Below are 25,863 nucleotides of genomic sequence, written 5' to 3' on the forward strand. Positions count from 1 at the left end.
TATGAAAAGTTGTTTGGAATTAAATACTAAGACTAAATATGCAATTACATGCTCCTAATTAAAAAAAAAATATTTTATAAATTTTTCTAAAATTTATGGACACTTATCTTCGTTTTTATTTATTACACATTTGATAACTATTTTATTATTACTTTTACGAAAAAAGTTATTCTTGATAAAAAGCTCAGCATGGTCGAATACCATAATATATTAACTTCTATAAATTTTATACGAGGTGTGTCAAAAAATATGAATCTCGCTCATGAGTATAGTACCTTTATATTTCACAATATTTCAATTAGAAGGATGTAATTGCATATTGAAACATAGTATTTAATTCTAAACAACTTTTTGTAATAACAATTTTCAATATTGTGAAAAATAAAGGTACCTTACTCCTGAGTGAAATTCATATTTTTTGACATACATCGTATAAAATTAATAAAATGTGATATCTGATGATTGCATCTTACGTCTTGGAACGTACAGGGCTTTTTACAAAAAATACCTTTTTTTAGTAAAAGTAATAATAAAAGAGTTATCATATTATGTGTAATAAATAAAAACAAAGTTAGTATCCATAAATTTGAGAAAAATTTGAAAAATATTTTTTTAATTAGAAGCATGTAATTGCATATTTGATATTAGTTTTTAATTCCAAACAATTTTTCATAATAATAATTTTCGATATTGAGAGTAAAGGTACTTTACTCTTGAACGAAATTCACATTTTTCGACATACCTCGTATAATATTGAAAAAATTTGATATCTGATGATTGAATCATAGGTTCTGGATTATGCAGAACTTTTTATGAAAAATAACTTTTTTTCGTAAAATTAATAATAAAAAATTTCCCCATATGTTTCCAACCCAACTTAAGTAAACACGCTGTATATGCCATAATATTGACGTCATCCGTTTGAATAAACTTGCAAACGAGCTATCACCCGATCTGTATTTTTATTTAAAAAAAATCATCCATTACGTCATCACGCCCAGATGGATATCATCACTAGTATGATATAAATGCCAAAAAATCGTTATTTATACATAAAAATCGACTTGTTTCGGGATTTATTTCCAAAATCGCCGTTCACGAAAAACGAATTTATTCCAACCTTTACGTGCTCACTGTATAATGGGTATGTTCAATAGATTTCAAAGAAGATATCACTTGCTATTAGGTCCCATTTAAAATTATCGGCCACAGTGGCTCTATAACGTCATCTGTCACTATTGCGTCACCTGTTATGATTTGTTTACGACTTTGTCCGTTTATTTCCTCCCTCCAAATTTAACTACTATAAGTATAACCATTGAAAATACACGAGGGAGGGAGAGGACTATCATTTAGTCCCTGTAGAAAATCTAAAATGATTGCCAATGTGATTTCCATTGCCATTGCCAATATGATTTCCAACATCCGAAACGATTAGGATCCAGCAGAAGAAGAAGAAAAAATATGCAAAAAGACATCAAATTTATTTATGAGGGACACATTTTGTAGACCAGTTCAAAACTAAAATGTATCAACCGTTCACCGATGGTAGACACAACCCCGAAAATCTTTAATTAAAGATGGTTGAGTGATACCTCATTTTAAAGGTCGTTCAATCTCCTGAAATTGTAAAGATATTAAGTACCGTAAAATAAAAAAGTATACCATTTTTATTCAGTTGCAATGCGAAGGCAAAACAATCTTACTTTTCAATCAGAATACGGAGTGCAGTCCAGTCCCTTGAATCGCGATTTTCGGCTCTTATTGGAGCCTTCATCGGAAAGAACGTAGGCACTGTTCTCCATATTTTAACTGATTCGCATCGAGAGGTTTTGCCACCCATTGCAACTGAAGTGATGATAGTAGGTGGCTAGCGCCATCTGGCATTGAAAGACGAAGTAGTTTTCAATCCTAATAGTAAATTATTAACATTGAAAATATTAAAAATATTACTAAAAGATTTTTAAATTGAAAACTTATTGGTACAATTTCCTGGTGACACCTCCAAGACTTCTACAATTTGCAAGTCAAATGGATGCTGCAGTGAAGACGAGAGGGAAGGAATTCTACACTATGCAACTCACATCCCCTGTCTGCAGCTGGTAAAGTTCCAATATTTTTAATATTTTCAATATTAATAATTTACTATTAGGATTGAAAACTACTTCGTCTTTCAATGCCAGATGGCGCTAGCCACCTACTATCATCACTTCAGTTGCAATGGGTGGGAAAAACTCTCGATGCGAATCAGTTAAAATATGGAGAACAGTGCCTACGTTCTTTCCGATGAAGGCTCCAATAAGAGCCGAAAATCGTGATTCAAGGGACTGGACTGCACTCCGTATTCTGATTGAAAAGTAAGATTGTTTTGCCTTCGCATTGCAACTGAATAAAAATGGTATACATTTTTATTTTATAGTCTTATTACTCCGTAGAGTAACTGGGTGCATTTTTCCGTTGGAACTTTACCAGCTGCAGACGGGGGATGTGAGTTGCATAGTGTATAATTCCTTTCCTCTCGTCTTCACTGCAGCATCCATTTGACTTGCAAATTGTAGAAGTCTTGGAGGTGTCACCAGGAAAGTGTACGAATAAGTTTTCAATTTAAAAATCTTTTAGTAATATTTTCAATATTAATAATTTACTATTAGGATTAAAAACTACTTCGTCTTTCAATGCCAGATGGCGCTAGCCACCTACTATCATCACTTCAGTTGCAATGGGTGGAAAAACCTCTCGATGCGAATTAGTTAAAATATGGAGAACAGTGCCTACGTTCTTTCCGATGAAGGCTCCAATAAGAGCCGAAAATCGCGATTCAAGGGACTGGACTGCACTCCGTATTCTGATTGAAAACTAAGATTGTTTTGCCTTCGCATTGCAACTGAATAAGAATGGTATACATTTTTATTTTATAGTCGTATTACTCCGTAGAGTAACTAGGTGCATTTTTCCGTTAGAACTTTACCAGCTGCAGACGGGGGATGTGAGTTGCATAGTGTAGAATTCCTTCTCTCTCGTCTTCACTGCAGCATCCATTTGACTTGCAAATTGTAGAAGTCTTGGAGGTGTCACCAGGAAAGTGTACCAATAAGTTTTCAATTTAAAAATCTTTTAGTAATATTTTTAATATTTTCAATATTAATAATTTACTATTAGGATTGAAAACTACTTCGTCTATTAAGTACCGAGTTAAGAACACCCAAATGTTTTTTTTTCATATTGAACTCCAAATTGAATTTGTTTGAATATTCGAGTGTTTTGAGTATTTTTGAAAAAATCAAGTAAAAGATTCTTCTCCTTTACGTGCCATCTCCACGACGAAGATTGGCAATCCTTATTGCTATTCTCACTTTTGACACTACAGCCCGAAAGAGTTCAGTTAGGGCTGCATCCAAACCATTCCCTGAGATTTCTCAGCCAGGACATTTTTCTCCTACCTATGCCGCGCCTTCCTTGAATCTTTCCCTGCATAATTAATTTTAGTAGTTCATATCTGTCACCACGTGTTATATGACCCAAGTAATGAAGTTTTCTTATTTTGATGGAATCCAGTATCTCCCTGCTGTTCTGTATTCTCCTTAGTACTTCCTCATTGGTTATTCTGTCTGTCCAAGAGATTCCCAGCATTCCTCGAAACGTCCACATCTCAAATGCTTTCAGTCTATTGAGGCATTCTTTATTGAGAGTCCATGTCTCCAAACCATAGAAAAGAACAGAAAATACATAACATTTTAGTACTCGCTTTCTAAGATTTTGGCTGAGGTCTCTACTACATAATATTTGTTTCATATTAGTGAATGCACTTTTAGCCTTTTCTATTCTAATTCGGATTTCTTTGGTATAATCGTTTGTTTCACTTATGTTTGTCCCTAAATAGTTATAATTCTGAACTCGCTCTATCGTCTTATTTTTTACGTATAGATTGATATTTCTAATATTTTTCTTTGATATAACCATGAATTTCGTTTTCTTTATGTTTAGTAACAGACCAAATTCTTCACTCGTTGCAACAACCTTATCTAAAATTCTCTGTAGATCTGTAATAGTTTCTGCTATTAGTATTGTGTCATCGGCGTATATAATTTCACACATGGGTATGCCATTTATTTTTATGCCTGCTACTTCATCTTCTAATGCTTTTTTGAATATATCTTCTGAGTATGCATTAAACAGTGATGGCGACAAGACACAGCCCTGTCTAACGCCTCTTTTGATTTTTATTTTATTGGTGTTTAAATTATTTATTCTTATGACAGCTTCTTGATCATAATACAGATTATTTATTATTCTTATATCCCGTGTGTCGGTGTCCTTTGTTCTTGGTAGTTTTATTAACGGATTATGTTTTACCGTATCGAATGCCTTGTTATAATCTAGGAATCAGCCATAGATGTCCTGGTTTACATCTAAACATCTCTGTATTAGCACATTTACTGCAAATAATGCTTCTCTGGTTCCTTGAGCCTTTCTAAATCCGAACTGAGTTTGTCCAATGTATTGTTCTAACTTTTTGTATATTCTACGATGAATAATCTTTAGAAATAGGTACTTTGAGTATGTGGCACATTAGACTGATGGTACGGTGTTAGCAACATTGTCAAGTAAAAGATTAAACATATTAAATATCAAGTTCAGAACTCCAATAATTGTTTGGAGTATTAAGTCAAAGATTTTTCCAAAAGTACTGAAAAGAAATATAATGTATGTTATATTTTTATAAAGGTTGTTGAATTACCTTTAAAATGAGGTATCACTCCACTCCCTTTCCATTAAAGATTTTGGGGGTTGTGTCGGCCTCCGCTAGAGGATTGATGTAATTTAGTTAATTATTTCATTCATAGAGATTCTGATCAATAGAAAGCTACATAAATCTAAATTAAACTGATAATTTTTGATAATTTCCCGTCGTCAAGTATATTACGTCAGATGTCCTTCGTTGCTACGAAAACATACATTCAGTGACATTAATGACAATTAATGTTTTAAATATTATAAAAGTGATGACTTTCAACAGTCAAATTAATATTTATAACAACTGTATATTTAATTGTACTAATTTGTACTTACATAAATAAATTACAATAAAATTTTGGTTTTGAACAGTTTTATTTATGAAATAATCGCAACAAATTGCACTCGATCTCTAAAATTAATATAGAATTTTAGAGCTCTTGTGCAATTACTACTGATTATTTCATTCATAGGAAATTCTGACCAATAGAAAGCTACATAAATCTAAATTAAATCGATAATTTTTGATAATTTCCCATCGTCAAGTATATTACGTCAGATGCCCTTCGTTGCTACGAAAAAATACATTCAGTGACATCAATGACAATTAATGTTTTAAAAGTTATAAAAGTGGTGACTTTCAACCGTCAAATTAATATTTATAACAACGGTGTGTTTAATTGTACTAATTTGTACTTACATTTTTATTCATGAAATAATCGCAACAAATTGCACTCGATCTCTAAAATTAATATAGAATTTTAGAGTTCTTGTGCAATTACTACTGATTATTTCATTCATAGGAGATTCTGACCAATAGAAAGCTACAGAAATCTAAATTAGACTGATAATTTTTGATAATTTCCCGTCGTCAAGTATATTACGTCAGATGCCCTTCGTTGCTATGAAAAAATACATTCAGTGACATTAATGACAATTAATGTTTTAAAAATTATAAAAGTGATGACTTTCAACCGTAAAATATTTATAACAACTGTGTGTTTAATTCTACTAATTTGTACTTACATAAATAAATCACAATAAAATTTTGGTTTTGAACAGGTTTATTCATGAAATAGTCGCAACAAATTGCACTCGATCTCTAAAATTAATATAGAATTTTTGCCCTCGTGACACTTTGACATAATTTCACTCGCCTTATTAAAATTAATTAAAACTGTCAAAGTGTCACTCGGGAAAAATTCAATAATTTTGGAGCTCTTGTGCAATTACTAATTATTATTTCATTCATAGGAGATTCTGACCAATAGAAAGGTACATAAATCTAAATTAAATCGATAATTTTTGATAATTTCCCGTCGTCAAGTATATTACATCAGATGTCCTTCATTGCTACGAAAAAATACAATCAGTGACATTAATGACAATTAATGTTTTAAAAATTATAAAAGTGATGACTTTCAACCGTAAAATATTTATAACAACTGTGTGTTCAATTTTAGTAATTTGTACTTACATAAATAAATTACAATAAAATTTTGGTTTTGAACAGTTTTATTCATGAAATAATTGCAACAAATTGCACTCGATCTCTAAAATTAATATAGAATTTTTGCCCTCGTGACACTTTGAAATAATTTCACTCGCCTTCGGCTCGTGAAATTAAAACTGTCAAAGTGACACTCGGGAAAAATTCAATAATTTTGGAGCTCTTGTGGAATTACTACTGATAATATTTTTGGTCATTTCCTGTAGTCAAGTATTTTACGTCAGTTGCCCTTCGTTGCTGCGTTGCTGGATTCCGCGTATCAAAAAAAGTTGATTAAGAGAATAGAATAGATTAATAGAATGGATGAACAGAGGAAGTTTTAATTGTGGAACAGTTTAAAAATTTGGAACGTCAGATTACGAAAACGTCCCATGTATTTTGTCGGACAGAACTTGCAATTGGTTTGTTGCCCTTTCATTAAACTCTCATGCAAAAATCAGACTGCTATTACTAACCAACATGCTTCCTGTCATTTGACATGTTCTTCGTGTTCCACTCATTATAATGCCAGTTGGTGACAAACACCAGTCTGATTTTTGCATGAGAGTTTAATGAAATGGAAACAAATCAATTGGAAGTTCTGTCCGACAAAGTACATGGTACGTTTTCGTAGTCTGACGTTCCAAATTTTTAACCTGTTCCACAATTAAAACTTCCCCTGTTCCAGTGTTCCCATACATCAAAGTTTGTCCGACTAGACACCGGTAAACTATTAACAAATTTTCAGCGCTATTAATCAACTTTTTTTTGGTACGCGGGATCCAGGTCTATAATTTCAATTAATATTTTACAACTTGCCACACAGAACACCAAGAAAGAGATTTAGTAAATATTTAGGCGAAGATATCAATACAATATTAGTCAAAATGATTTAAAAACATAGTAGTTTTATTCATGAAATAATCTTACCGAATTATTCTCGAGCTCTTAAATTATCGACCTTCGGGTCGTGAATTTAAAACTGTCAAATTGTCACTCAGGATGCAAATCGATAATTTTAGAGCTCTCGTGTAATTACTACTGAAAACTGGTCTACAAAATGTCTCCCCAACCAATAAATTTGACATGTTTTTGCATATTATTAGATTTTCTACAGGGACCAAATTAAAGAGGGTGATATTTTTCAAATTGACACACTGTATGTACGCATATGTATATAATATTCTTCAAATTAAATATTTTAGCAAACAATATTTATTATTACAGTGAGGACGTTTGAGTTTGAATAAATTCATTATCTCGAGAATGGGCGAATTTGGAGAGAAATCCTGGACAGGTCGATTTTTATTTTTAAATTATGATTTTCTGGCATATATATTATACTAGTGACGTCATCCATCTGTACGTGATGACGTAATCGATGACTATTTTAAATGAGAGTAGGGGTTGTGTGATAGCTCATTTGAAAGGTAATTTAATTGTCTATTTAGCAATATAAACAACAACCTACAAGTCGGAAAAATTAAAGAATACCCATGAACGAACATATAAAACACGCTGTATTTTCCTGGCACCGTGTCACAAAGAAAATTGCCCAGCGCAAGTACATGTAATAATAATTATTACATGTACTTGCGCTGGCCAATCTTTTGTGTGACACGGTGAAAGAAAAATACAGCATGTTTTATATGTTCGTTCATGGGTATTCTCTCATTTTTCCTAGTGTAATAATTATTTATTTTGAATGAAGTATGTATGGAATTTATTTAACGCAAAATACGTTTTACTGCTGTCAGAAAACAGAAAAAAATGTTAATTTGAAAAATAAACATTGCTATTCGCTTATATTAATTGTTCAAATTGCTAAGAGGCAGGTGGGTGGCAGCTTTTATGTTGAATTCAAGCGAAAAACAATATTTATTTACCAAATAAACATTTTTTCCTGTTTTCGGACAACAGTAAAATATATTTCGAATTAAATAAATTACATACATTCTTCTTTTTGTCTCAATTAATTTAATTAAAAAAAAATTCTTTGGCCACCCTGTACAAATAATTAGGATACTTTTCGTTAATAAACTGCTTTCTGGCTGCATCCTGTATCTCTGGCTTTGACAATATATAAACAAAAGAGACGACGAAAATAGGAGAAAGCAAATAGATGACACTTTGACTACGCATTTACCTTCTCTTCGTCTAGGAAAAGGACCGAAAGACAGTTTCTAAATACTCAAATCTAAGTAACTCAGAGTTAAGTTAAGTTAAGTCTTCAACTCAGAGTTGGACCACCATCTCCGTATAGCTGTTTCAGCATCCCATGCATCTTCAGTGAAGCTATGCAGTCACAACTCTGAAGCGAATATTAACAACCCTGCCTATTTAAGGGAAACCATCGCGAAACAATGATTCCACCTTTTGAGACGCAATCTAGCGACATCTCTCGCAATACGAGGAAAACAACGAAAAGCCCTAGATACAAGGTTTACAACTTTTTAAACAAATATAATAATTGAAATAAAAATATAATAAACAATATTTTAAATCCAAGACTTTTCGTTAATAAACTGCTTTCTGGCTGCATCCTGTATCTATGGATTTTACAATATATAAGCAAAAGAGAGGACGAAAATAGGAGAAAGCAAATAGAGGACACTTTGGCCACGCATTTACCTTCTCTCCGTCTAGGAAAAGGACCGAAAGACAGTTTATAAATACTCAAATCTGAGTAAAGATTAAAAATAATAAAGGCAGTTTTTGTTTTTATTCAACTCAGAGTTGGACCACCATCTCCATATATCTATTTTAGCATCCCATGCATGTTCAGTGAAGCTATGCAGTCACAACTCTGAAGCGAATATTAACAACCCCGCCTATTTAAGGGAAACCATCACGATACAATGATTCCACCTTTTGAGACGCAATCTAGCGACATCTCTCGCAATACGAGGAAAACAACGAAAAGACCTAGATGCAAACTTTACTACTTTTTAAACAATTAGAATAATTGAAATAAAAATATAATAAACAATATTTAAAATCCAAGACTTTTCGTTAATAAACTGCTTTCTGGCTGCATCCTGTATCTCTGGCTTTTACAATATATAAGCAAATGCGACGACGAAAATAGAAGAAAGCAAATCGAGGACACTTTGGCCATGTATTTACCTTCTCTCCGTCTAGGAAAAGGACCGAAAGCCAGTTTCTAAATACTCAAATCTGAGTAAAAATGAAAAATAATAAAGGCAGTTTTTATTTTTATTCAATTCAGAGTTGGACCACCATCTCCATATAGCTATTTCAGCATCCCACGCACCTTCAGTGAAGCTATGCAGTCACAACTCTGAAGCGAATATTAATAACCCTGCCTATTTAAGGAAAACCATCGCGATACAATGATTCCACCTGTTGAGACGCAATCTAGCGACATCTCTCACAATACGAGGAAAACAGCGAAAAGCCCTAGATACAAAGTTTACTACTTTCTAACAATTAGAATAATTGAAATAAAAATATAATAAACAATATTTTAAATCCATATTGTTTATTATATTTTTATTTCAATTATTCCAATTGTTTAAAAAGTAGTAAACTTTGTATCTAGGGCTTTTCGTTGTTTTCCTCGTATTGCGAGAGATGTCGCTAGATTGCGTCTCAAAAGGTGGAATCATTGTATCGCGATGGTTTCTCTTAAATAGGCAGGGTTGTTAATATTCGCTTCAGAGCTGAAATAGCTATATGGAGATGGTGGCCCAACTCTGAATTGAATAAAAACAAAAACTGCCTTTATTATTAAATTAGGATACTGTTTATACTACTGAATAGAGAATTGAATGACCTTTGTAATCAGCTATCACACAACCCCAACTATCATTTAAAAAACTCATCGATTACGTCATCACCCCAGATGGCTGACGTCACTAGTATGATATGTATGCCATAAAGTCATAATTTAAAAATAAAAATCGACCTGTCTCAGGATTTTTCTTCAAATTCGCCCCTTCTCGAGATAATGAATTTATTCCAACTCAAACGTCCTCACTGTTATATAAATAGTTGCTAAATGGATCAATCAATTCAAAGCCATTAAAAAAAAATAAAAATCATACTGAAACAGTAATATGCGTAATAAAAATTCTATTTTTATATTTTAGCCCATTCCACAAGGTTCAAAGCTTAATCCAGTTATGGTTTACATTCACGGCGGTGGTTACGTTGAAGGCCGTAATGGTCCCGACATGTTCGGACCTGAGTATCTTCTCACCGAAGACGTAGTTTTGGTTGTCATCAACTACAGATTGGGCATTCTTGGATTTTTGTCCCTCGAAGATCCTTCCTTAAAAATATACGGCAACGCTGGACTTAAAGACCAAGTGGCAGCACTCAAATGGGTCAAGAGGAATATTAAAAACTTTGGTGGTGATCCTGATAACGTTACGATTTTTGGGCAAAGTGCTGGAGCTGCCGCTGTTGAGTATTTAGTAGCTTCTCCTGCAGCTAAAGGACTTTTCCATAGGGCCATTTTTCAGAGCGGTTAGTATAGTCGGTTCGCTAAACTAAGACACAACTGGCTTGTGATTTTAGTAGGTAATTTTTTTGTGTTGGGCCAATTTTGGCAAAACTGGTAAATCTACTAACAATTTAGTAGTTATTAACTATTTAGTAATTATCTTTTATGCCAATTTTACCAAATTGGGAAAATTACTTACTAAAATCACTAGCCAGTTGTGTCTGAGTTTAGAGAACCGACTACACATATCATTAGTTATAGTGAAACCAATGAAATCTCTAACCCGAGAATTTTACTGTCACCGTTGCCTGTGGTTGACTTTTTAAAGACAGATCACATGCTATGATTTTTTGTGACGGATATTCTTGAGTTGGGGTTGATTTCATGTAATCCAATGAACTATGTTTCAGTAAAGTCGTCCCAGGAATGCAACTCATAAATATTGGCAATATCACTTTAAAGTATTCTACTTTAAATATAATATATGTCTGATTAAATAAATTATTAGAGAAGAATTTTTTACTAAGCAACAACATTTTTGTTTAATTCATTAATATTTTTTGTATTTTGACAACAGCATCTGATTTGGACGTCGAAACGTTAATTAAGTCATTTTTAGTAAAATTGTGGCTTATTTCCCATTAAAAATAGGTAATTACAAAAATGCCACAAGAAAATAGCTTCAGAACAACATTCGTTGCAAATTACTGATCCCCAACATAATTTTTTCATTTATTGCTTTATGATTAATTTTACGAAAAAAGTTATTCTTTATAAAAAAATTTGATGGTCTAAAACCTAAGATACAACCATGAAATATCAAATTTTAACGAGGTAGGTCAAAAAATATGAGCTTCGCTCAATGAAGTACATACCTCAATAATACAGAGAGAGTCTGTAATTTGGAATAAATTCAATATCTCAAATACTAATTGTTTTTTTGAAAAATGCTCAGACCCGTCGATTAGTATTTCAAATTGTCCTTTTTGACATACAATAATAATATATACAGGGTGTCGCAATTTAGAGATATGACGTCATCGTTGATTTTCTTAAATGGCAACACTGTCATCTTGATAGCTATTTTGATAGGGTGTGTAAAGTTATACACAACTACAAAATATCAAATTTTTATTCTCTACCATTTACAAGACAATAGAAAATAACAAAGTTATGTCTGTAATTTGGAATAAATTCAATAATTAAAATACTAATTGTTTTTTTTTGAAAAATGCTCAAACCCATCGATTAGTATTTCAAATTGTCATTTTTGACATACAATAATAATGTATACAGGGTGTCCCAATTTAGAGATATGACGTCATCGTTGATTTTCTTAAATGGCAACACTGTCATTTTGATAGCTATTTTGATAGGATGTGTAAAGTTATACACAACTGCAAAATTTCAAATTTTTATTCCCTACCATTTACAAGATAGTAAAAAAATAAAAAAGTTATGAAAAACAAGTAATCAAATAATAATTGAATTTAATTATTTCAATTAAGCAAATGCTCATAACGTTGCCCATTGACAATTTGACAATAATTGAGGGCAACATTATGAGTATTTGCTTAATTGAAATAATTAAATTTAATTACTATTTGATTACTTATTTTTTATAACTTTGTTATTTTTTATTATCTTGTAAATGGTAGGGAATAAAAATTTGAAATTTTGCAGTTGTGTATAACTTTACACACCCTATCAAAATAGCTATCAAAATGACAGTGTTGCCATTTAAGAAAATCAACGATGACGTCATATCTCTAAATTGGGACACCCTGTATACATTATTATTGTATGTCAAAAATGACAATTTGAAATACTAATCGACGTGTCTGAGCATTTTTCAAAAAAACGATTAATATTTTATTTATTGAATTTATTCCAAATTACATACATAACTTTGCTATTTTCTATTATCTTGTAAATGGTAGAGAATAAAAATTTGATATTTTGCAGTTGTGTATAACTTTACACACCCTATCAAAATAGCTATCAAAATGACAGTGTTGCTATTTAAGAAAATCAACGATGACATCATATCTCTAAATTGGGACAACCTGTACACATTATTATTATATGTCAAAAAGGACAATTTGAAGTACTAATCGACGGGTCTGAGCATTTTTCAAAAAAACATTGAGTATTTGAGATATTGAATTTATTCCAAATTACAGACTCTGTATAACTCAACATAGGTCAAAATATTTCAATTAGAATAATGTAATGGCATATTGACTCATCGTTTTAATTGTGAACAACTTTTTATAATAAAAATTTTCGATATTGTGAAATATAAAGGTACTTTTATCTTGAGAAAAAGTCATATTTTTTACATACCTCGCATAAAGTTGTTACAATTTGACATCTGATGGTTATATTTTAGATTTTAGACTATGCAAAGCATTTTATGAAGAATAATATATATTTTCGTAAAATTTATAATAAAAGAGTTTCCCATATAGTTCCAAGGGAACAGTTATACTGTTATAAGAGCTCAAAAAAAGTTTTTGTTTTAATTTTCAAATTATAATATCAGATTCAGACATATTTATTCAAAGTAAAATGATTAATTCACCGATATTTTTAAAATATTCATTAGTGCGGCAGATTAGTGCAAATATTATAAGAATTGTGCATTTAATGATAGAAGCATATAATTTGGAACACAGATACTACACATATAAAGGTTCAAAATTAGATAGGAGGCCATCTCAGATTTTACTTTTTACAAAAATGGCGGGCATTCAAAATGGCGACAATACATATGTTACTAATAGCACAATAACTTTTGAACGAAAAATCCGATTTCAACCAAATTGGGTATATAGGTTCTATTTTTAATGAAAAAGATCGAGGTATTGAACCGAAGAATCGGTTTACCAGAAGTTGTGTTTTTCCTGATTTTTTATGTAAGAATATGTTGTTGTTTTTTCAATTGTTTCACCCTGTATATATTAATTTTTCAAAAAGGTAATACCGGCATTAAAAAGAGCGTAAAAATATTTTTTAGGAAATATTTTGAACTTTTTAGTTATAGTAATTACCATTTAATAAATGTGTACCTTATTTTCACATGTACCTATGTGCGGCAGATTCGTTCAAATATTATATGAATTATTGTGCATTTCATGGTAGAAGCATACAATTTGGACCACATATACTACACATACAAAGGTTCAAACTTAGATATGAGGCCATCTTAGATTTTGACTTTTACAAAAATGGTGGACCTTCAAAATGCGACTATACATTTGTGACTAATAGCACGATAACTTTTGAACAAAAAGTTCGATTTCAACCAAATTGGGTATATAGATTATTTTTTTGACGTAAAAGATCGAGGTCCTGAACCGGAAGAATCGGTTTACCAGAAGTTGTGTTTTTCCTGATTTTTATGTAAAAATATGTTGTTTTTTTTTAATTCTTTCACCCTGTATATATTAATTTTTCAAAAAGGTAATACCGGCTTTGAAAAGAGCGTAAATAGTTATTTATGAAACAGTTCGTAAAGTATGCTTTTTGCGAACGCACGCGATTTTTAGCGCACGAGCGACAACGGAGCGAGTGCTATACATCGCGTAAGTTTGCAAAAAGTACTTCACGCACAGTTTCATTCAATATTTTATCTACCATAAACAAATAAAAAAAACTGTAACTCTTCGTCACTGGAATTCATTTCTATTCTACAATTTTTAGAACTTTGACATTTAAAAATCCTAACTGCTTTCAAACCACAAAATTGTCAAAAATTTTGTTGTAAGTTATTGCTCATATTGTCATCACACAGATGACTTCTGCAAGCCGCTTTCGATTTTTAATCGATAGATAAATATTAATATTGAATAATTACAAACTCGGTAAAGTTTTGATTAATTTTATATGAATATAATTGCAAACTACTACAGAATTTCACTTTTTGGCATAAATTTAATTAATAATAACGTAAATTATGTACAATATTTTTAATAATTAAAGTAAATAAATTTTAAGTTCACTTAAATAAATAATCGATTACTGCTATCGACCACTTACATTGACTCTCGGTTAATTTGATTAATCGCGGCAGGTAAAGTAAAATTCTTCTTTCAGTACAATAAAGTGTTACTTTACTGCCGCAAATGAAGGCAAATGAGTACAATAATGCATCACCATGACAACGCGAAAGAAAAGGATATTTGATTATATGAAAGTGTGCCAAAGAACCCATTGAAAGTGTGCGAAAAAGTAAATCCCATTTAAAATATATTGTTACTTCACGCACACTTTAAACTCTTCACGCACTGCTATCTATAATGACAGTTTTCACAAACTAAAAACTTATACATAATATGACATAGAGTAGATAAAATATTTTTTAGGAAATATTTTGAACTTTTAGTTATGTTAATTACCAATTAATAAATGCATAACGTATCTTCACATGTACCTATGAACCTATGTGCGGCAGATTCGTGCAAATAATATAAAAATTATTGTGCATTTAATGGTAGAAGCATTTAATTTGGACCACACACACTACACATACAAAGATTCAAATTTAGATATGTAAACCAGGAAGGATCTGTTTTTAGGTGGATGTGAGAGGTGGCATTCGGATTTTTGCGGATAAAGTTAGCTGATAACTTCTTTAATTATAATTGACTTATGCTGCTTCTCAAAAATGCCCGGAACATTAATAAAAAAAATAAAATATTTAAAAATTTCAAAAAGTTTCGTTTTTTTTTCTATTTTGTTTGCTTCTAACTTTAAAACGATTCATTTTGGAACAAAGTCGTAAAGGAATAAAACAAAGATAATTAAATTTTCTATCAGATACGATTGGTTAAAAATGTCTCAATTTAACACACTTGCTGCAAAATAACGATAAATATAAAATAAGGGGGCAAAACAAGCCTGCCATTTTTCAATGTTTTTTCATCACTTAGGTTACACTTGGAACCTTCCTAATTCGCTTAGAAAATTTTTGTAATATGCTAAAACCGTCCATCAAATTTCATTAAAATTTACTTACTACATTTTGCATATTAATTTTGCAATCTAAACTTTTTTTTTTAATTTAAATTTTTTAAAATCTTGCACAACAAAAACTAGAATAAACAAAGATTTGTCAATTTTTTAAATATAAAGAAGCACTCCACCTATCTAATGCACTTTACAGAATTGAAATGGGATTATTTAAGCAGCCTCAGCAATGTTTTAAAATTATAAACAGTTTTTTGGCTTATAAACAAACTTGTGCTGTGTCCAGGAGGGGGTGCTACAGGCTCCTTTATTTAGATGGACTTACCCAAGTTTGATTTATGTATTTTGACCCGTAGAACACGAATTTTTGGGTAACAGTTGATCTGGATGTTGATAAGATTGTTCTAAACAAAGAACTTGAGGAATTACATAACAACGATTTTTCGCAAAATAGAACATATTTTTGTATTTCTTGGGTAATTCTAAGCAAAAAATGTTCTTACAAGTTTTTTCGTAGGATGCACAGTTTTCGAGATAAACGCGGTGAAACTTTCAAAAAATCGAAAAATTGCAATTTTTGAACGAGAATAAATTTTGATTAAAAAATAAAATAGCAATTCTGCTGGCAGCATTTGAAAGTTTAAGTCAAATTTTACCGGTTTTAATTATAGACCAAGAGGCAGCGTTGGAAAATCTCTTTGAATTTACTAAAGCTAGATTTTTCACAGTTGATTACTGTGAGTGTGTAGAGAAGCATACTGCGGTCGGTCAAGCGAAACGTAGAACAGGGGTTACTGAGAGGGTATCAAAGTTGCTTTCCTACGAAGGTAATTAAATCCATTTACTAAGGCTGAAAATCAGTACACACATTCTAAATTAAATATAAATAAAAGTTATTATAGTCGGTCAGCTGTATGACGGGACAGAGCCGGTCGGTCGGCCCCAATATTCGATTGAGGAAATGAAGCATTTTGGCTCGCAATTTTTTCGTCCAGCATGGATTTACTTGAAATTTTTACAGAAGGTAGGGAATAGTCCAAGGATCATTTTGTGTATCATGCCGCAATTATACGCTAAAACCTTGGGGTGGTTGCCACCACATCTCGGGGGTGGGAATATTTTAGTACATTTTAATCATGTAATTCGATGGAAAAATGAATCTAAGAAAAAAATGTTTTTTACATTTTCTTCGTAAAACTAATATTTTTCGAGTTATTCGCGCTTGAAAGTAACAGTTTTTGGACGAAAAAAACGACTTGTTTAGAGGGTTTTTTGAGAATACCCCTAAAAATATGCATTTAGTCAAAAAAACTGTAGATACCAAAATTGTATCTTTTAGTCACATAAACCAAATTCTTTCCAATAATATCTTTAAGGCCAACATAAACCGAGATACGGCTTGTTAAAGTTTAGCTTTTTTCGTCAAATGCATAATTTGAAATATTCAAAGCCAAATAATGGGAAAAATTTGCATTTAGAGGAAAACTTAAATAATATTTTTTCAAGTATACATTTAGACCGTTAAAAAATATAATAAAAGTTTCTAACATAAAAATGAAGCGACTTATAATCAAAAAAATGTTGGTACCTGCTTTTCTCTACGAAAAAATCAGTGAAAACAACCCCCTAACTGCGTTCCTAATTCGAAATTGGTCTTTACCTTTCCGTATTTCCTTTTATATCTATACTACCAATACACTCGAGAAGTTTGACCTATTTAAAATGCTTATAAAAAATTGATTTTTTGCAATTTGTTATTTTTTACCATTTACTTCAAAATATCTCCGAAAATACTGAAAATACGAAAAAACTTACTAACAACTAAATTGTAGATTTTTTAATAACCAAAATTACTCTGTACATAGATTTTCATTACGGTGAACAGTTAGCCAGATATAGCTGTTTAAAACCTCTATTTACCAGCAAATACCCCCTTATTCGAGCCCTTTAAACCCGCCCCAATTAAAAACTAAGGGATCTTACGGAATTTAATTTTGCACAATCTTATAGATCTTTAAAAATCCTACAAAATAATTTTGAAGAAACTTTTTATCGCCAAAAATATATAGAATATTTTTCGAGGTATTTTCAAAAAACCCTCTAAAATGTCGATTTTTTCGTCGAAAAACTGTTATTTTCAAGCGCGAATAACTCGAAAAATATTAGTTTTACGAAGAAAATGTAAAAAACATTTTTTTCTTGGAATCACTTTCTCCATCGAATTGCATGGTTAAAATGTAATAAAATATTCCCACCCCCAGAGATGGGATGGTAACCACCCCCAAGGTTTTAGCGTATGATAGCGGCATGATATAGAAAATGATCCTTGGACTATTCCCTACCTTCTGTGAAAATTTCAAGTAAATTTATGCTGGACGAAAAAATTGCCAGCCAAAATGATTCATTTCCTCAATCGACTATTTTGGCCGACCGACCGGCTCTGTCCCGTCATACAGCTGACCGATTATAATAACTTTTAGTTATATATAATTTAGAATGTGTGTACTGATTTTTAGCCTTAGTAAATGGATTTCATTACCTTAGTAGGAAAGCAACTTTGATACCCTCTCAGTAACCCCTGTTCTACGTTTCGCTTGACCGACCGCAGTATGTTTTTCTACAAACTCAGAGTAATCAACTGTGAAAAATCTAGCTTTAGTAAATTCAAAGAGATTTTTATTCTATTATTTGCATTGCTAAAAATTATTTTTTTTTATTATTAAACAAATCTAATATTTGTTTATAAGCCAAAAATTTTTTATAATTTTAAAACATTGCTGAGGTCCCTTAAATAATCCGATTTTAATTCTGTAAAGTGTATTAGATAGAAAAACCACCTCTTTATATGTAAAAAAATTAGCCAACTTCTAAACGGTCTACTTTTTTTCAGAAAGATTTTAAAAAATTTTAACTTTTTTAAAAACATTTACATTGAAAATTTATTATGCAAAATCTATTAGGTCGATTTTAATGAAATTTGGTAGACCGTTTAAGTAAGTTATAAGAATTTTCTAAGCAAATTACTAAGGTTCTAAGTGTCACTAAAGTGGTTAAAAAATATTGAATAACAAAAGGCGTATTTTGCCCCCTTATTTTGTATTTATTGCTATATTGCAAAAAAGGTAATACCTTAAGACATTTTTGACCAATCGTATATCATACAAAATTAAATTTTCTTTATTTTATTCTTCTACGACTTTGTTCCAAAACGAATCGTTTTAAAGTTATAAGCAAAGAAAGCAGAAAAAAAATCAATGCTTCTCGAAATTTTTAACTATTTCAATTTTTTTATTAATGTTCCGGGCATATTTGAGAAGGAGCAAAAGTTAATTAATATTACTGAAGGTGTCACCTAACTTTATCTGCAAAAATCCGAATGCCACCTCTCACATCCAAAAATACATGTTTTTTTACAGATTAGTCCTGGTCTACTGGGACCATCTCAGATTCTATTTAAAAAAAAATGGCGGGCCTTCAAAATGAATCTGTCGCACATATATATAGAAAATACGTTATGGATTTATTAAATGGTAATTAACTAAATGAAAAATTCAAAATATTTCCTAAAAAATATTTTTACTCTCTTTTCAATGGCGGTATTAGTTTTTGAGAAACTAATAAATACAGGGTGAAATAATTGAAAAAAAAACAACATATTTTTACATATAAAAACAGTAAAAACACAACTTCTGGTAAACCGATTTTTCCGGTTCAAGACCTCGATCTTATTCATCAAAAAAAGAAGCTTGATGGCAGATTTGGCTTTAATCGGACTTTTCGTTCAAAATTTAGCGTGCTATTAGTCACATATGTAGGGGAAAGGCGGGCAAAATGGGGTACTTAAGGTTGAAAGATCAATACAAAAAAAATTTGTATATTTACAGTAACATCATACGATTTTATTAATAAAAGCATATTTGGACATCCAAAAAAACATAAATTATTCCTAGCAAAAAACAAATACAACATGAAAACAATAAAAAATTAAGAAAAGTCCTTTTACCCCGTTTTACCCGTCAGGTAGGGTAAAATGGGGTAGGATCAAAATAAGGCATAATAACCCAATAAACACGTAAACTACCTATTTGCAGAGTTCACAAACAAAAATCTCTTCGTCATCTTCTTCAATCCCAGCGCATGACATATGCGCCCAACGAATGCACCTGGAACATGAAGCCCATCCTTCAGAGGATGTAGAATAAAGATCTCCACAATAAAGGCACTCTGCGTCACTAGCACATGATTCACTATCACTTGAAGAATCACACTTTTTAGAAACTTTTACTTTTTTCGTGATAGTTTTCCCTTTAACACCCTCGGTTTGTTTGATGGTTCCTATTTTTCTTTTTACTACCCTAAGCATTGGCATTCTTTTCGGCTTATTTTTTTCTAAAGCGTCTTCCAGCTCTTTCTTGTAAGGAGTAGAAGTCAAAATAGCACTTTTTCCCTTTCTGTGTGAACTCCGTTTAGTTGCAGCACTGGCTTGCGGAATAGGCATAAAAACGGTTGGTGATACTATCGGAAAAGCTGAATCATTGGAACTAGAAGTACCTGGCTTCGCATTGCTGATTGGTGTTGTATTCTTTCAGGGGTTCTTTCACCGAATGGAACAGTAGTTCTTGATGTGTCTGGTTGTGGGCTAACGGTGGGTATCGTTTTCTTTCTTGGTGTTATTTCTTCGAATTGAGTAATAGCTTTTGAAGTTGATGGCACTGCATCAGAAAACGTCGGATTATTATTTGTTTGCTGGTTTGGCTTACTGCTAGTTTGATAGACCTCACAATTTTGTTCAGTTCTCTCTCTTTTTTCAATCACAGTTGTTGCAGATGGCAAAAAATCTGCGTCAGAAAAAACACCTAAGTCTACAGGCCACACCCTAGTTTTTTTAAACCCATTTATAGCAGTTGTCATTGTAGCCGCCCTTATAAAAGCAGCACTAAATAATGATGAGAGTTGGTGAAATGTCACTACTCTACCTGGATTAGTTTTTTCTGACCATTTTCTCACTTCGTCATCGTAATAAGTGCTTAGCGGCTTCATTAATGAGACCTCAAGAGCTTGCAGCCGATGAGTTGTGTGAGGAGGGTAACATAAGAGAATTACATACACCGTTATCTCTTGCATAATTTATTAATTCCAAATTCTTTGTATGGGAAGAGTGGCCGTCCAATAAAAGAGGCACCGGTGCTTCTTTTGACGCTTTAGAAAATTTTACGAATTTCTTAAACCATTTAAAAAATAGTTCCATGTCTATCCACCCTTTTTGATTCAACTCCACCCAACCACCAGGCACCAGTTCATCCATGAACCCTTGCTGCATTCTTTTGCGAGGAAAAATCAACATAGGAGGCATGTAAGGACCTGCTGCTGAAAAACATATCTCTGCAGTTACTAACTCTCCGCGTTCTCCGGATGTTAAGTTCCCCACCTGCCGTTTACCCTTCGTAGCTATAACTTTGGAACTTTCCTTTGGATTCACTCTAATTCCGGTTTCGTCGACGTTATATATTTTTTCGGCTGAAAAATTATACTTTTCAACTACTTCTACCAGTAGTGTAAAAAACTGTGAAACAGCAACTTTATTGAACCCTCTAGCTCTCATTCCAGACGTAGCCTCAGGTTTTCTTATCGACAGCTCCGCATGTCTCTTTAAGAAGCTTTGCATCCAAGCTTTTCCAGCCATTCGAGTTCTTTTGTTGAATGGATGATCAACACCATTTAATTCAGCTAACTGAAAGGCGAGACCTCTGCATTTTTCCATCGTAAACCCAAATAATCGTTCTTCCATATTTTTTAGGTAACCAGCGATTTTCTGTTCCTGCGTCTGTGTAAAAACTGGCTTGTAATTTCCCATAGTTTTTGAAATAGGCACATCTGGATCATTTTTTCGTTTTTTCAAACGTTCGAGTGTGGTTTGTGGGACATTAAACTGAACCGATGCACGATAATGTCCCATTTCGCCGTTGATTACAGCTCTGACCGCCCCTTCCATAGACTGTGTAGACCAACTCTGCCTCTGGGTGACACGTTTGTATTTAAACACCATCTGAAACAAAGTACCTAATTTAAGGAAGGGCAAAATGGGGTACCCCATTTTACCCTACCCTACTCTACCCCGTTTAGCCCGCTTTGCACTACTTTTAGGTTAAGTGTTAAAAAATTCTTAAAACATTGTTTATTTGAACAACCGCTACGACATATTACGCTTAAAATAGTACATGTTTAGCTGAAATGAAAAAAAAATAATGTACAAATAACCTAACAGTAGTTACCTTAGTTTAAATCGCTCTTAACAATTACAACTACTACTCGTCCGTTAATCACACAATACACTTCAGTCGCCTACAACGGTATTGTTTGCACTACCGGTTTAAAACTCGATCAAATTACAGAGGCTCGTCTCCTGCAAGTACCTGTGACGGTACAAAGTAGATAGAATTGGGGGTTTCGTTCTCAATCTAGGTACCCCGTCTTGCCCGTCCACCCCGTTGTGCCCGCCCTTCCCCTATAGTCGCCATTTTGAATGCTTGCCATTTTTGTAAAGGGCAAAATCTGAGGTGGCCTTATATCTAAATTTGAACCTTTGTATATGTAGTATATGTGGTCCAAATTATATGAGTCTACCATTAAATGCACAATAATTCTTATAATATTTGCACGAGTCTGCCGTAAATAGGTAAATGTGAAGATATGTTATGCATTTATTAAATGGTAATTACCATAACTAAAAATTCAAAATATTTACTAAAAAATATTTTCACGCTATTTTCAATGGCGTTATTAACTTTTTGGAAAATTAATATATACAGGGTGAAAGAATTGAAATACAAAACAACATATTGGTAAACAACAACAACATTTTGGTAAACCGATTCTTCTGTTTCAAGACCTTACGCATCAAAAAATAACTTATATACCAAATTTGGTTGAAATCGGACGTTTCGTTCAAAAATTATCGTGATATTAGTCACATATATACAGTCGCCATTTTGAATGCCCGCCATTTTTGTAAAAGGCAAAATCTGAGATAGCCTTGTATCTAAATTTGTACCTGTATATGTGTAGTATTTATGGTCCAAATTATATGCTTCTATCATTAAATGCACAATTGTTTCACATATCGGCTGCACTAGATGCACAACAGCTTTCATTGTTTAAATAATTAATAAACAATTAGCAGTTAAATGTATGAGTAGAACTTTTTACTTTAAAATATTGTTTTTATACAGGTAAACAAAACAGGTTTTAGAAAAATATAAGCTTCTTTTATTTTTTCCGAAACAATGCATGTAATCGATCTACATTGGCACATCTATTATTTAAATTGATGTTTCAACCATTTTAATTTTTCAGGTTCAGTCGGTAGCTTCTGGGCTTCTGGACAAAGATTTTCAAAGGGCCTTTTGCAATTTTTGGAAAAAGGCAACCTGTCAGACACACAAGCTTTAGAATATTTTAAAAGTTTGTCTGTTAGAGAATTGTACGACATTATGACTAAGTACACCAAGGTAAATGAGCATTTTTGTCTAATATTAGGGATCGCTAAAAATATATTTATGTCTTCTGACAAATACACGCTAAAGCCTAAAAGATGTAACATTTCAATGAACTATTGTCGCATGTCTGTTTACATTTACGTTTATGTTGATATTGTTAATTCTTGACGTCATCAATTGATATAAATATTTATTCAGGTAAATATTTATACCTATCATTTAAAATTTTTAATATTACTCAGTACGTTTTTAGATGCCTATGTGATTTTTAAAATGAATAACGTTTAAACTCTGTCCAGACATATACTTTCAAAAGTTATGCATCACCTAAAACTATGCTCATTTTCACAGTTGATTGTTAATTTCGTAAACATATTAACGGATGCCGCTATTTTTTTGTTATTATTTTAGATTTTTTCTTCGGTATTTACACAGTTGGGCCAGGGTTAACTCAAACTTCTTTTTTGTACTCATACCAAATGGAAAAAAAGAACTGTTTTTCTTATGTTAAATTTTAGACACCCTCTAGGGAAAAAAAGGTACAAAGGTACATCAAAACTATGTTGTAGTCTCATATTTTGTGAACATTTTATAACCATTACGTAAACTGATACCTAATATCGCATGTTGTTCCTCTTATTCTAATAACAGCTTCACATCGCCTAGGTATGCTGGATATTAAGCAGGCTATTTGATTTTGGTCTATGGAGTTTCAGATAGCAGTAACCATAGTTTCTGTATCTTGCAGGGCAGCAGAAGTTGACGAAGTCTTAATTTTCTACAGAAAATATCCCTTAAGTGATCAATAGTAGCCATGTCGAGAGTGTGAGGGGCCAATTCAACATCTGAATATTTAGTTCACTTAAATATGGATAACTACATGCGATACTTGAGGAGGTTATGTCTTATCATACACTAAGATGAACTTATTTCCTATATAAGTGCGAAAGGAACAAAGTGTTCAAAGAAAGAAAATCTGTGTAATGCACCTCTCGCTATTTAAAGAGCCTCTACGTAAAGACAGCAAATTTGTACTTACTCTCAAGAAAATTCCACTCCAAAAATATCATAGAGCCTCCATTAAACAATCTTGTCTCTCTTATGTTACGCTGTGCATATCGCTCACCTGGTCGACAAATATCTCTTATGTCCAGTTGCACCAACAAAACAAACGATTGATTTTTTTATTTGGATTGCCATTTTATTTTAAAATACGCTGCACCAACCACAATTCAATTAGAACCGGCGCACAGTGTTCAAAATTGAAGGAAACGTGATCGTAAGTACAAAAAAAAATAAATCTGAGAATGCCGAAATTAAGGGGTTTGTTTGTACTACTCATGATGCTACTTCTCAGCAAAAATTGATTTTTTATGTTTGTTAGGGCCAGATGTATTAATGATCAAAAGTACAAAATTCAATATAATCTTATACATCAAATTAAAATCCTCAGAGGCTGCCTTTTACTTTGATTATCACTTCAGTTATGTGGATAGCTAATATAAAAGTAATTATTTAAGATAAAATTATATACTTAAAAGTTAAAATAGCATAGTTAGCTTCACGGAAAGGTGATTTAATTTTGATATAATCGGTTGTCTAAAAACCTATACAATTTTTGATAAAATTAATGTTTGACAGCGTATTACGTTTATTGTGCCATCTTGTGCCACATTAGATCCTTCACTAAATGAAAGATTACAATGTAAGGAATGTGTGCAATTGAGTACATTGGGCATAAGTTTGCATTGAGCGCCGCGCGCATTTGGTCTGAATTAATAATTGCACTCGTACGTATTATTTACATGTATGTCAAACACATGTTATTTGTTAGGGTTACGAAAAGAGATTTTAGTTTTGATGAAGTAGTGCTATTCCTCAATAGAGAATATACTCTCTATGTTAAAAACCATACTCCTCACTCGTAACGATAAAATCATTAGTTTTCGAGATATTTGAACTTAAACAAGTAGGTAACGGCACATATATTTTGATCCATGTATTTTGCTGCTGAATTTTTAATTTCAAATATCTAGAAAACTTATGATTTTATCATTATGAATGAATAATATACTCTGCAGTCTTAACGGTAAAATCATTGATTTTAGAGATATTTTAAGTTTAAAATTAAGCGGCACAATACATTAATCAAATATATGTGCCATTACATGTTTAACTTCAAATATCTCGAAAACTAATGACTTTATCGTTGCGAATGAATTGTATGTTATTTACATAGAGAGTATTGCAGAATCGAAAAATTGCGCTAAAATGGCATTTCCACCAGTGGCGTAGAATTTGGGAAGGGTCAACCATTCACTGTCCCCTGTCGCACGTCTCTGGTAATAGCCAGAAACATTTGTTTAACATAATTTTATAGGGTGTACAGTACCTACACTTTGTGCGAAGTATGAAAAGGATACGTCGAAAAGGTTTAAACCACTGAGCTAAAATAGTTTTTAAATTTTTAAATAAAACACCCTGTAACTCTGTAAGGAGCCACATTTTATTTAAGTGATTTGGGTTAAATCCTAATATTTTAAGGTCTAGAATCTACAACTTAAAGATTGGACATTCTTAATGAAACACCCTGTATAACGATATTTTTTAAGTAATTCACCCCCTAATGAAGGGATGAAAACTAAAACAACGACCCATATTATATATATACTCGTTATACGGTATAATACCTCAAATATTCCAAG

At 32.0% G+C, this 25,863-nt stretch overlaps 1 protein-coding gene across 2 annotated transcripts in view; it reads left to right on the forward strand.

Annotated features, from left to right (window-relative positions):
• Positions 1-25,863, forward strand: part of LOC114335583 (esterase B1-like) — a 210,499-nt gene that overhangs the window by 112,363 nt on the left and 72,273 nt on the right. For both annotated transcript variants that reach the window (XM_050659462.1, XM_028285840.2), the window contains 2 exons: positions 10,336-10,714; positions 23,016-23,170. In XM_050659462.1, coding sequence (XP_050515419.1) covers positions 10,336-10,714; positions 23,016-23,170 — 534 coding nt within the window. The remainder of the gene's footprint in view (positions 1-10,335; positions 10,715-23,015; positions 23,171-25,863) is intronic.

This window comes from Diabrotica virgifera, chromosome 8 (genome assembly GCF_917563875.1).
Source record: "Diabrotica virgifera virgifera chromosome 8, PGI_DIABVI_V3a".
NCBI lineage: Eukaryota > Metazoa > Arthropoda > Insecta > Coleoptera > Chrysomelidae > Diabrotica > Diabrotica virgifera.